This window comes from Octopus bimaculoides, chromosome 20, assembly GCF_001194135.2.
Source record: "Octopus bimaculoides isolate UCB-OBI-ISO-001 chromosome 20, ASM119413v2, whole genome shotgun sequence".
Lineage (NCBI taxonomy): Eukaryota > Metazoa > Mollusca > Cephalopoda > Octopoda > Octopodidae > Octopus > Octopus bimaculoides.
In genome coordinates, this window is record NC_069000.1 from 40,607,006 (window position 1) to 40,622,158 (window position 15,153).

Sequence of the window (15,153 nt, forward strand, 5' to 3'; positions counted from 1 at the left end):
GTGTGTGTGTGTGTGTGTGTGTGTGTGTGTGTGTGTGTGTGTGTGTGTGTGTGTGTGTGTGTGTGTGTGTGCGCGTGAGAGTGAGAGAGTATGTGTGTGTGTTTGTGTTTGTGTGTGTGTGTGTCAGAGTGTGTGTGTGTGTGTGTGCACTAGTGTTTGGAAATTTGTTTCATCCGTGTGACTTGTACCTGCGCCGGGGCTACCGTTGTCTCTGACCACTAATACCTTCCCAGGGGCCATATTTCTGTTGCAACTAGTAACGAGTGCTTGCGTGGGACACAGTTCGAAACTGCCGCCTTCCGAAATGCTTTCGTCATATGTTATAGGCTTTTTGTTCCAACGGACAGGACGTGTCAGCTGATATCCGAATAACACTGTTAAAGTTTCGATCCCTTCCGAATGCTATGCATGCCTAGGTATGTATATATGCATGTATATGTGTATGTATATGTTTGTGTGTGCGTGTGATATAAAAGTAGATGATACAATATATATACAATATACACACACGTGTGTGTGTGTTTGTATGTATGTATGTATGTATGTACGTATGTATGTATGGATGTTTCTATATATGTACATATTTATATATGTTTACATTAAATACAATATAAAGGCCGTGCAGTTAGGAACTTCCTTCCCAACCACATGGTTCAGGGTTCAGTCTCACTGTGTGGTACCCCAGGCAAGAGTCGTCCAAAGACTTGTGAGCGGATTTAGTAGTCGGAAACTGAAAGAAGCCCGTCGTATAGGTAGGCATATCTGTGTGTGCGTGCGTTTATGTGTGTGTGTTTGTGTGTGTGTGTGTGTGTTTGTCCCCTTTTCACCGCTCGTCAACCGGTGTTAGTGTGTTTATGTCCCCGTAACTTAGTGATTCGGAATAATAGACTGATGGAACGAGTACCAGGGTTTAAAGTAATAAGTACTGAGGTCGATTCAGCCGAATAACATTTCTTCAAGGGGATGCCCCAGCATGGCCGCAATCTAATGACTGAAACAAATATATATATACACACATACATACATACATAAATATAATATATATATATATATTATATTATATTATATTAAGTTATATTATATTATGTTATATATAATATTTTTAAATATGGCTATGTGGTAAGAAGTTTGCTTCCCAACCACATGGTTCCTGGTTCAGCCTCTCTGCGAGGCATCTTGGGCAAGTTTCTCCAACTAAGTCTCAGGCCGACCAAAGTGGATTTGCTAAACGAAGACTGCAAGAAACCCATCGTATATATATATATATATATATATATATATATAGATAGATAGATAGATAGATAGATAGATAGATAGATAGACAGACAGACAGGTAGACAGACAGACAGACAGACACACGCACACTCACACACAAACGCACAGGTTTCAAGTTTACTTAATAAGTACCTACCTATATAAAGAGTGCAAAGGAAAGGTGTGAGAGAAGTAAAAATAACTTGTTTTATGTATGTATAAAAAAAAGCTTCAGCCAATACATTTGGCTGCCATGTTTCACCGTTGGATTGAGTTTATAAACATGGAGCACAGACCCAAATAGGAACCATACCGTTTGACTGATATTTTCAACAAGTCGCGCTACCGCCTCGTTTAACCCTCGTTGCCTCGATTTAGCTGCTACTTCACAAAGAGCGAGCAACCGTACGGAACCTGGTACGTTGGAAAATATTACTGTTTATCTTCTTCTCGTTGCCGCTATTGTTGTTGTTGCTGTTGTTGTTGTTGTTGTTTAGTCTTAAGTCTTCCCTAATCGTGCAGATCTCTGATCGGATCGAAGTCATTCCGGCCGTGACAATTCCATCATGTTTCAAGACATATGTTATACTCAGACTTCACCATCTAACGTGTCCTTTTAAAGATACGGTTAGCGTTTCACTTACGGAAAATATTGCCTCTATTTCTAACAGGTCCAGCAACTAGGTAATCACTTCCTCTATAACATGTTCAGCGTTTAATGGGAGTATCTCATATGTGTACAGACTACAGTGATGTGACATCGTTATTTTCAATACAGTTGCTTATCGTCCTATATTTAGATAAACTGTTTCTTTTAATGATCTATCGGATTAGTTGAAGCATGAAAACACAAACCTGTTACGATTTTAATAACATCTCTCAAACAAATACAAATATTTCACTGTTTATATATACCTGTGCTGGAATACCCATTCATATACGTAAATACTTACACACACACACACACACACACACACATATATATATATATACACATATATATACCTACACATATCTATAGAATATATACATGTATGCATATATATGAATATACATATGTATATATACTTATATATGTATATATATATATAATTACATACTTACATAATTACATATATAATTACATACTCATATAAATATATATATATATAAATATATATGTGTGTGTGAGAGAGATAGATAGATAGATCGATAGATAGAGAGAGAGAGAGAGAGAGAGAGAGAGAGATAGAGAGAGAGAGAGAGAGAGAGAATATGTGTATATCTGAATATATATATGTAAATACATGTATATTTATAGATAGATAGATACATACATACATATATACATACGAACATGAATGCATAGAACAGATATATATATACATACACACATACAGACGCACACACAAGTATATGGGCATACATACATACATACATGCATGCATACATACATACATACATGCGTACGTAGAAAAATGCAGGAGCGTACACTTGTACGTGTGCACAATCACGTTCACAACCACACGCATTCGCATGTATGCACGCATTAACTAATACTCCCATATTCACAAACTTCTGGGGCGGTTTTGACTCAACGCTTCTTGTTTTATGTTTCTAATCAATGTCACCAGTTGTAAGGATGTAATTGCAACATACAGAAGTATGTACTACGTGTGACACAGCATGCATTGAAGAGTTATAAAAAAAAGCATTTTAAGTTAGTCTAAATCGTGGAGGGCGATTGTGAATTCGAGGTATCTTCCAAAACATTTGCTTTCATTAATAGACAAATAAACATTTGTATCACTTCTTTTTAATCAATTATTCAAGTAATCTTTATCGAGAGAGCGTACGAGATTTTGTTTAGTCTGCGTCTCTCCATTCAACTGAAAATATTTTCTGCTTAAAATATCGTGTCTGGAGAAACTTTCATTTATTACAAAATGAAGAAATCTCACTTTTTTTTTTTTTTTTTTGCATCAATGCAAAAACATTAAGGCAGCAAGCTTGTGGAATCGTTAGCACACCGGAGAAGATGCTTAGCAGAATTTCTTCAGGTATTTTATCTTCTGGATTCAAATTCCATCAGGGTCAACAATGCCTTTCATTCTTTCGGGTCGATAAAATAAGTACTAGCTAAACATTGAACTCGGTGTGACCGACTAAACCTCTTCCCCAAAATTTCGGGCCTTGTACCAATTGTAGAAAGGGTTCATGTAAAAAACATTGATTCCGTTTCAGACCACCACAAAAAAAAAAAAAAAAAAAAAAAGATTGTTGTTTTAATTTTTCTGTATAGAATATTATAGTTTGCTCGCCAATGATAAATATAGAAACAAAACATTTTCCTATGCAACGTCACATATTGCATAAAGTTGGCAGACTGGATAAAATCGGTCGTAGAATGGATCTTGTTACATGTCATATTTTAACAATCCTGCAGAAAACTATTCTGTGCATGAACTGTTTACGGATATCATAAAAGTGTAGATTAATGGTCTTCAAGAGGGTCATCAAGACCTCCAAATGGGAAGGTAAGCAATTCATTTTAATTATAGTCACTGTTTGTATTATAACAAGAAGATATCAAATTTGGAGAAGTAGTAAGTATCCAAGTATTTTTAAATGTGTGGTCGTCTAAAAAAGGTTGTGTAACACTGGTGTAGATAGAATTACAACTACTTTACAGATTAGTCTTTATTGACAATCGTGTTGGGCTAGAGTAAGCCGCTACTACGTTACCTTTCTTCGATATACGTGAACCACCAGTTTCAAAGGGACTAGCATGCCATATGACCTCTCTGTCGACTAGCTCTTTGCCGTCGGTGATGTTACTATAGAACAAGTCATTTACCCTTGCATACTACCTTCATCTTCTGTAGCTTTTACTATATGAGACTGATACTGTAAGTGATTAATAAATGCAGATGATGCCGTTGCTTGTGCTGACTTCGCATGTTATATTTTAAGACATGTAACCTTATCAACATTCATAAACACCATCTAATTGCGAACTAAAAGCCATAGATAGTTGCATACAATAAGAAATTTGGACTAAGTATGTCATGCTTTACATAATGTTTTTCTTTGCGGGGGCATACCAACATTTTACTGCGCAATTAACATAACCATAAATGCTATTTTATAGATCTTTGCAAATTAATTACTTCTACTAATTAATAAGATTTAGTAAGTGTGATATTTATTTCTTTATTGCCCGCAAGGAGCTAAACATAGCGGGAACAAACAAGAACAGAGAAAGGGATTAAGTCGATTACATCGACCCCAGTGCGTAACTGGTACTTATTTAGTCGACCGCGAAAGAATAAATGGCAAAGTCAACCTCGGCGGAAATGTGATATTGCTTTAATAATTGTCATCTCATTTGTAAAAGTAATAAGATTTTGTAATGTGATGTAAATTAATGGTTTAGGAATAATCTTATATCATTATTACTTTACACCGCGCTACTGAAAATGAACCTACCCGCCAACATCCTCTACATGGAGGGTTCCATATTTTCTCATCACATTTTTTGTTGATAGAAATGCAATCTTAGGTGAAGCGAAAATGTGTTGTCAGACGCTTGCATATCTCTAGGGAATAGATAAGGGCCAACAGAAACGCCGATTCCAGACAGTTTCCACCTGTGCACTATTGACCAAATCTCTGGTCTGACAGACAACGCCATCTTAGATATGGGCACACTGGATATTTACTTCGCGGCAACTATTCTGTGTGCTCATCCTAAATATCATTATTATTATTATTGTTGTTGTTGTTGTTGTTGTTGTTGTTGTTGTTGTTGTTGTTGTTGTTGTTTAAGGTGGCGAGCTGGCAGAATCGTCAGCACGCTGGACGAAATGCATAGCGGTATTTCGCCCGTCGCTATGTTCTGAATTTAAATTCCGCCGAGGTCGACTTCGCCTTTCATCCTTTCCAAGTCGATAAAATAAGTACCAGTTGAACACTGGGGTCGATGTTATCGACTCATCACCTCCCCCAAAATTGCTGCCCTTGTGGTTAAATATGAAACCATTATTGTTGCTGCTACTGTTGTTGTTGTTGTTGATCTGACTCAGGTTCGTTGTTATACCTAGTAGAATTTATACCTGTAACCTTAACTAGCCACAAGCTTTCAATAGTCTTTCAAGTGCTTAAAACCTTCCTGATAATCTTTCCAATTTCTTTCAGCTATTTGTCTATATCTTTACTCACATTATTATTATTATTATTATTAGCTTTTGCTGTTGTCAGACGTGTTTCACTTCGCTCTGAGTGTTTGAGGATTTTACCACGAATAATTTAATGAAAAAATTTCTGTTTTGGGAGTATTTGCAAACGAACTACTTCTGGAAGTTTTGGATGTCTGCCTTTTAGGTATTTAATTAATTTTAAAACATTTTATATTTACACATTCTTAAAGATGGCTTGCTTCTTCTTTGGAGATATGTGAATAGCCACAAACATTGCAGTACCAATCGATCACGGAATTTTTTAAAAGACAAGAAAAAAAAAATTACCAAGCATATTTTCATCGTATTTTGTGCCAACTTCAGATATATTTCACCTATACTTCCGTGCGTGGAGGCGCAATGGTCCAGTGGTTAAGGCAGCGGACTCGCGGTTTCGATTCCCAGACTGGGCATTGTGAGTGTTTATTGAGCGAAAACACCTAAAGCGCCACGAGGCTCCGGCAGGGGATGGTGACGAACCCTGCTGTGCTCTTTCACCACAACTTTCTCTCACTCTTACTTCTTGTTTCTGTTGTGCCTGTAATTCAAAGGGTCAGCCTTGTCACACTGTGTCACGCTGAATATCTCCGAGAATTACGTTAAGGGTACACGTGTCTGTGGAGTGTTCAGCCACTTGCACGTTAATTTCACGAGCAGGCTGTTCCGTTGATCGGATCGACTGGAACCCTTGACGTCGTAAACGACTGAGTGCCAACAACATACTTCCGTGCACTGTTAATAAAAGTTTCCATTTTTATAGCACGCCGAACAAATCAGCCAATCTAAATTCATGCGAGTCATTGCATAGCTGAGAGACTTTACCAACTGGTTACATCAAACTGGAAACTGAACTGCTTTAGTGAGGGACCAGTGATTTGTCGATGATGGTATGCAGTTATCCGATATATTTACTGGAGGGTCAACAATTGACCATACATTCGGTAATACACGATAAGAAGAGACGCTGACACAGCCTGTCTTGCAATCAGTCAAGAAGTATTGACGCTCCGTCCATGACATTCTCAGAAATATTTCAATACAGATAATTTACTTTGAGACGACCAACTGGAATTTGAACAGCGGAAGTTACTCATTTCCCTTCAAATGTTACCACATATTTGAAAACTGGAAAAGTTGTAATGATCTTACGCACTTTATCCATTTCACAAGGACTTTGCAATGGAAGTAAGCTCCAAGTCTCCAAACTTCCTGAAAACTGTGCTGAAGCATCGATAAGTGGTGCCATTAAATGGATCTTTTATCTTTTATTTGTTCCAATCACTGGACTGCTACCGTGTTGGAGCACCTCCTTAGAGGGTTCTAGCCGAACAAATCGACTATTTGATTTTCCTTTTTTTTTTTAGTCTTGCACTTATTCTATCGGTAACTTTTCTCAAACTGCTAAGTTACGGGAACATAACTGAACCAGCAGCGGTTGACAAGCGGTAAGACGGTCAGACATAAACACAAACATGCACATATAGGTACGCATATATGTGTGTTTGTGCATATATATATATATATATATATATGTGTGTGTGTGAAACGCAGAGTAGATGGAACAGGGACAACTGAAGAAGGGTAATATTCTTTATGCTGCATGTCTCGTTTCTCTGTTTGGTTTTTTTTTTTCGTTGTTCGAAAAAAAAGTTCGTTTTCTGTCTTCGTATTATGTTTTCGTTTCTCATTGTGTTTAACGTTTTTTTTTTGTGATGTCCTGTACCCATACATCCATGTTTGTATACATGTAGATGTAGGTATGTACATATATGTATGGATATATGCATATATTTATATATAATTTATGTTATATATATATATATATATATATATATATATATATATATACAATACAAATATTAATATTTCTAAGTCTCTCTAAAGGAGACTACGGAAGCGGTACTGGTTATTAATAATTATCGCCAAGCCAACATGGCAGTCCAAAAAATGGACACAGATTCGTGTGTCACATAGCTAGCTAGAGGCGATGGCCTCTTGGAGCTAATCAACGGCAGCATTCGTCCTATTCAGGCAGCATTCCTCCCCTCCCTCAGAATGTCTGCCCTTGTGGCAAAATTTGAAACCATTATCATTATTATTATTATTATTATTATTATTATTATTATTATTCAAATACTTTATGATTTGACTTCATTTGTAATTTGTTTTATTTTAAAGATTTGTGTGTTTTATGTTCGATCTCAGAACAACATTAAAAATAAACAAACAGAAAAATATGAAGCCTATACTCGCATGTACACAACATATACAAACATTTAAAATCATGTTTGCAGACTTATAGACACTTCCAAGTAAACATACTTCTTCAGACACCAATATAATATAATATAATACAATATATATATATACATACATATATATATATATATATATATATCGAGGCACACACAGAAAGAAGGAGGGAGAGAAATATGTAAGTATACATACATACATACAAACAAACATACAAGCGTAAATACATATATACATATGCATGCATGTGGGTGTTAGTATATGTATATATGCGTGTGTGTGTATATATAAAGGAAATTCAATAAGAATTCATGCGCATTCCATCGAGCACATCATTATCAATCGTTATGAGGTTTTATTCAAAAAAACTACTCACTAAATATTCACATAAACTGTAGATTATTTGGAGCTATAGTATAAGTTTATCCTAAGAAAGAATAAATAGAAGAAGGAGATGTTTGGCAAATAGTGTAAAAGAAAAAATATGCTGTGTATCGGTGAGAACATTCTGGAAGAAAAAGAAAAAAACGAAAACAACATAAATATCGGTTGTATTTTAGTTACATTATTTATATTTGACGGATATTTGTCCTCATCTTGTGTGTTGTTAACGCAACGTTTCAGCTGATATACCCTCCAGCCTTCATCAGGTGTCTTGGGGAAATTTCGAACCTGAGTTCTCATTTCTAAGGTATTTTACGATGTTATTATTATTATTATTATTATTATTATTATTATTATTATTATTATTATTATTATGGCGTAGTGGTTAAGAAAGCGGGTTACTAACCCCAAGATTCTGAGTTCGATTCCAAGCAGTGATCTGAATAATAATAATAATAAACATCGTAAAATACCTTAGGAATGAGAACCCAGGTTCGAGTTTTCTCCAAGAAACCTGATGAAGGCTGGAGGGAAATCAGCCGAAACGTTGTGTTAACAACAAACAAGATGAGGACAAATATCCGTCAAATGTAAATAATGTAAATAACGTAAATAATGTACATAATTCTGCATCTCTTAAATATAGAACTGCAATATCGGTTGTAGATCACTTGTGCTCCCATTTTGAGAAACTAGCCACAAAGCAAAAGATGACTGCATGAAGGATACGTCATCTGTAGAGTCACAGGGTGTAATGAAAGGACTTTGGCGAATCAAAACAATTCATTAATTACCTGATAAAATAAGAAATTACTTATGTTTCATTGACAGAATATTCTTCACAGAAACACACACACACACACACACACACTCATATATACGCATATGTATACTTTTATTCTTTTATGCTATTATTTGTTTTAGTTATTTGACTGCGGCCATGCTGGAGCACCGACTTGAAATGTTTTTGTCTCACAATTCAACTGCAGGTCTTATTTTTAAGCGTAGTCCTTATTCTATCGGTCTCTTTACGGAACGGCTAAGTTATGGGACCGTAAACACACCAACACCGGTTAATGGAGGACAAACACAGACACAAAGACACACACATACGTACATTCATACATACATATATATATATATATACATACACATGTACATACACACACGCACACATACATACATACATACATACATACATACATACATACATACATACATGCATACGAAGGAGAGTCAAAAATTATACGCACTCTTGTTTTTTCAATGTATTTACACAAAAGCAGGGGACAAACAAGTACGTCATTTTTCTATATAATCTTTTCGACGCACTTGGTCCAACGGTCTACAAGCTTGATTAATATTTGCTGCAAATATGGTGGAAAGCGACTGGATACGGGCCTTAACACTCCCGAAATGCTTTAAAATGCGGTTTATCTGGCCCTGGCCCCGCATTCGGCAAGGAGTTGAAAACTTTTTTGGACCATGACACTCCATGAACCCTATGTAATGCATGTGTAAAATTCCATTAAAATCAGTTGGATGGATCTCGAATTTTAATGATAGGACAAACACACAGACAGACACACACACACAGAGAAAGAGAGAAAGATTGAGGGAATATGTATGTGTGCGTGCTTCTGTGTGTGTGTGTGTGTGTGTGTGCGTGGTTGAGTATAAATGATGATCGTGTGCAAAAAAGCTGCTCATACAGGCATTAGTTGACTGTTGATATTTATTATTCCTCTGGAACTTTCGACCGTTCATGGACGTCTGTTCGTCAGCTGACCCGACTAAACAATGCACAGCTGTGCTCTCCGGGCCACAAAACAATATAAATTCTGTTGTATTTACACAAGATTGGTATTTTCAATAGAATGTTCTACTGTTTGTAATATTCATTAGCTTTAAAGGTGTGTTCCAGTATTTCAATTGTACATTTTGATATTTTCATCAAAGCAACCGTTTTTTCTTGTGCTTAGCATTGTGTCCAGTTGTGTTTGACGTCGTCGTCGTCGTCGTCGTCGCGGCTGTCATTGTCGTCCCCGTTGTTCATGTAGTGTTTGCCTGTTGGCTTTTTACTTTTTTAATGATGTCATATCTAATTGGATGGCAATAACTAGCGGACATTGTTTGCCAGCTGCTGATCATGTATGTAGTTGTTATAATAATCTTCCACAATAATATATTCTTTTCTACTCTAGACACAAAGCCCGAAATTTGGGGGGAGGGGACCAGTCGATTAGATCGATCCCAGTACGCAACTGGTACTTAATTTATCGTCCCTGAAATGATGAAAGGTAAAGTCGACCTGGGCGGAATTTGAACTCAGAACATAAAGACAGACAAAATATATGTGTTTCGAGTTGCTTCGGCTGCAGAGTTTCCTTTTTTGTACTCATAAAGCATTATGTGCCTCAAATGCTCTTTGGATACTTCCATGTTAGAAAGGGTTTTAATCAAAGAAATTTTAATTCTATTATTCCGTAAAATAATATCTAATTAGTTTAAATGTACACAAATGCATAAAAATAATTTTTAATTCCATTAGACATTCTAAAATACTATTAAATTTCATTCAATTTTTAAATAGGTAAAATCGGACAGAACTTATGGGATCACCTGATACATGAGTATGTACGCGTATGTATGTATGCATGTACTCATGTATGATTGCATATGTGTGTGTGTGTGTGTGCGTGTGTGTGTGTGCGTGCGTGCGTGCGTGTGCGTGTGTGTGATATCATTTTTATGCTTATGGTTTCTAACAATGAAACGAAGCTCCATCGCTACATTTTAGATAACAACAACAGTGAACATGTAGATCAGGGGTTCAAAACTATTTTTATTCAAGGACCCCTTGGATTACTACTTTATTCTGGTGGACCTCCAAAATATTGTGCATATCTCACTTGTTTCTCAAGGGTGAAGACACGAAGTGCAAACACGATAGCTGCCACTCAAACTGAAATGTTTATTGTTCATTCATTTACAGACGGAAAACTCTTATTTATTATTGTTCATCTACAGCATCTCTATATTATTATCTGGGTCACTGCTTCTAGATCCTGGTTTATATATAAAGCTAAAATCATCACCTCTTGTGATCTCAGATAACCTTTTACGACACCTATACATTCCTCGCATAGTCAAGCCTGTAATCATATTTTTTATACTTTAAAAAAAAATTTTTTTTATTTCAGAGAAGATCTCTACCATAAACCCGAGAGCCCATTTCACTTTATAGTACATCAATTTACTTTCATTTACGAATTACATTAGTTGTTTTTAACCTGTCGTGAATCGTCATTTATCTCTTTCAACTCTAGCTTGTAGTTCTTTTTCTGTTTTCTACGTTAGAAAGGATCGGTTCTCCTTCAGAACTGTATATCACTTCAGCGTTATGAATAAATAATACGAGTTCTTTACGTTTCCATAGAAGAATGTATCTATATAAAATGTAAGTATTTGGAGAAAGTTGTTTCTATGCGTTCAGGCGTCAAATAAAAGGCTATAAAGAGAAGTTGGCTCAACTAAGAGTCAAAACCTTATCGAGAGTTACCAACACAGCTTAGTGGAAACTCAATAATGTACAGCATTGATATTACAGTAAGATTTCCAAATTATGTCATGGTACGTTAGTCGATAATCTACATGTGAGTCACGAACTTAAGTCGAATCTGAACAGAGTTTAGGAATATTTAGACGTATACTTGATATCAGACAAAAGCGTACAATTAGAAACGCGAATGCTGACAGGTGATATTCTATTTAATTGCTGTCTAAATTTAATGTGTAACACAACATTTTAATAAAAGGCACCTAAGCAAAATGATTAAAATAAAGCCGTGTACACTTAGATTTAACACGTTCGTGTACACTCAAGAATTCATATCCCACAGCCGATGAAGTATAGCGACACAGTAACACGTGTCTTACAGTCTGATGACGTCATTTATAATCCAGTTTAGTATGTTTTTACGCATATTGTCTATAAGGATAACGGTTTTACCGAGACAGCGAAGGTTTCCACGTTTTAGTGAAACAAACATCTTCAATATAAAGTACATAGCATAATTTTATTCTTCGGTGTTAAGTCTGCCTTTAAATGGTTAATTAATCAATCAATTAACTAGTTAATTAATTCCAGCTTGACAAAGCTTTGCACATGCCAGCAAATTTATTATTTGCTCGTTATATATATACAAACAGCAATTCATGGGGTTTGAACGACGAAGTCGGGTGTTTGTTGCTGGCGAAGCGAAACAACACAAAACACGTATCCTACAGTTTAATTGTTGTCATGCAGAGCCTATACATAGTGGTTTGTTTCTTTTTAATCGTGTTTAAACTCAAACAAAGCTAACAAGTCGAAGTTTCAGAAAATAAAAACATTAACAAGAATTATCTTTGAAGTCATATTTTCCACCTCCATCTAAGAGCACTGTCAAGCCTCATTCTCTTGTGTAAGAACCTTTAAGAGAAGAGAACAGTCGGCACATTGCTCCAGTGCTAGGAGAACCAATTAGGAACCCAGTCCCTGATATAAAGGAAAATCTTCACAGCTCCCTTCAAGTTTGAGGTGCTTATCCTCCCAAGCAGCCTCTTTTCGTCCTGCCAAATTTTTTCAGAAGCCCTGCTTCTTTTCTTATTCGATCTTACCATTTAATCTCGGATTCTGTAAACCTTCTATCGGCTCCTATAGCTTTTAGCAGTGGTTTTGATGGAGTAAATATTGATTCTGTGTTTCATGATAAATTTAGGTTCAATAGGTATTTGTGTGTGTGTGTGTGTGTGTGTGTGTGTGTGTGTGTGTGTGTATTCGAGTTTACTTTCTCTGTATGTGCAGATGGTTGTATATAGATTTTTGTGATTTAAATGCTTGGATCGATTTGTTTGACCAAACTCCTCAAGCAGTGCCCCAGCATGGCCGCAGTCCACTGTCATTCTGCGGGATATCGTAGTCATGTTGGAGTTTCGTTGTTGATCTGATATTCAAGGCTGACTTCCGATCAAAAGTGATCCAGCTTGGCCATCAAGTGTTTTTTCTATGGATATTGTAATACATTATTGTTGAAAACAAAATATATATTTTTTTGCCAATACGTTAAAAATAAGGCAGCGTCCATCACCTTTTATAGGGTCTCCGAGGCGGTTGGGAAGGAGGGAATAGGGTACTCTTAAACCTTAAACCAGAAACCTAACCTTAAATACTTACACCAGACCGAATTCCTCTAAAGGCACCCGAGAGTCATGTGGTGCTGATGATATATAACCAGACGATGGGTTAAGTCTACAATCCAAATATGCCACAACTGAATTTGAACTCGGAATTCAAAGGGTTTCGATTTACATGTTATTGCTGCAATGTAGCTGTTTAATGAGCAAATCTTTGGATCATAAATGGATTTCTAGTGAGATCCAAATCTAACAACACTACGCATGTGGTACAAGCAATACGTCATCGCATCGAGTATAGTATAGAGTTCTGGCATGTTTCATCTCTTACACTGTTGAATCTGTTCTTAAAAGTATGTGCGCGCGTTACTTTTACAAAGGTATCCAGAGCGAAGCTGAGAAACGTGGACCTGCTCAGAACACGACATCTTCCTGCAGCGTTGATTTCACTTGGTGTACAAAGGAACACACTATATTGCAGTATACTGCACCGTACAGTATTTGAAATGATTCCAATATCTTCAGGCAAATAAAATATTTCTGTGTTTCAATATTTATTTTCAAAGTAGAGCAGCAGTGCACAGAGTCGGTAGAATATCGGACGAAATGCCTTGTGGTGTTTATTCTGTCTTTTTGCCTTCTGAGCTCAATTTTCACCGACCTTAACTTTGCCTTTCATGCTTCCGAGATCGATAAATAAAATACCAGCCTGGTAGAATCGTTAGAACTTCGGGCAGAATACATTGTGGCGTATTTTCCGGCACTTTGCCGTCTGAGCTCGAATCCCACCATGACCTAAATGTGTGGAACACGTATTGCATCGCCCACTTTAACACTTAAACCTGGTCCTTGTGGGTCTTTAGCGGAGTTCACTCTATTGCAAGCATTCAGATCAGGTGCTTTCCTCTCTTTATCGTCCATCTCAGGAACCATGTAAGCGGTTATAGATATTAATGCCTTTCTTCCTGACTAAGAAAAAAAAAAAAACCTTCTGAAACTAGTGGCTTCGATGCAATTGGTATTCAGATCTTATTTCCAGATTATCAACTTAATGGAGAAGTTGCTGGCAAAGCACGGACTAAGAGAGGAAGTTTCTGAGGGTGGCAGCTGAGTGAAGGAAGAATAATGTGCTTAATACGCAAAAATCTAGGGTTGGGGTACTTTAAGAATGGCAAATCGAAGAAGCAGACACATTAGTACTTTCATTGAAGAAGTTTGTTTTCTTGTGTCTGGAACCGTGTTGACGTGGGAGGTAACTGTGATAAATTATTGTTGCTGTTTGTCTTATTAATAATGATAAAGCTGTTATGTTATCAGTCTCTGAATTATTGATTATATGTGCTATCTCTACACCGTTCATTCAACATTCTTCGCTTTCTGTTCTATATTGATATATTACAGAAACCGAGCAGGTAAAAGAAAATGTCTCATAAAACCTGGGAGACGAGAACTGATATTTTGTTCCAGTTTCATTGCGCAAAGTGGATGGGAGACAAAATTCCATCCGGATAGAAAACCAATTTATTATATTTTGAAATTTTTTCAGGGTTTGTTACCTATATACCAAGGTGATCTAAGGCTTTAGTTTTATAGAACATAATCCCCTACACAAAGAAATACATACATATATAGACTCACGAACATATATTCATACATGCTTATATATACATGGCTATACATGCATATATATATATATAACCATATATATGTGTGTGTATACATACATATATAGATATATATGCGTATATAAATATATACATATACATGTACGTATACATGCACTCATATATGTATTTATTCATACATATGTATACACATACACATATATATATGTATATATATATATATGTAAATATATATATATATA

At 36.2% G+C, this 15,153-nt stretch overlaps 1 protein-coding gene across 6 annotated transcripts in view; it reads left to right on the forward strand.

Moving 5' to 3' along the window:
* LOC106878613 (uncharacterized) overlaps positions 1-15,153 on the forward strand; it is a 79,712-nt gene that overhangs the window by 16,375 nt on the left and 48,184 nt on the right. Inside the window, exon 1 of one of the 6 annotated variants that reach the window (XM_014927889.2) lies at positions 1,368-1,671. The exons of 3 other annotated variants lie outside the window; for them this stretch is intronic. Coding sequence is in view for 1 of the 3 variants with exons in the window: in XM_014927885.2 (XP_014783371.1) it covers positions 3,763-3,770 (8 nt within the window). In the remaining 2 variants the exon portion in view is untranslated. Of the gene's footprint in view, positions 1-1,367; positions 1,672-2,847; positions 3,294-3,541; positions 3,771-15,153 lie in introns of those variants that run through there. 2 more of the 6 variants (XM_052975021.1, XM_014927885.2) reach the window with 2 other exon arrangements.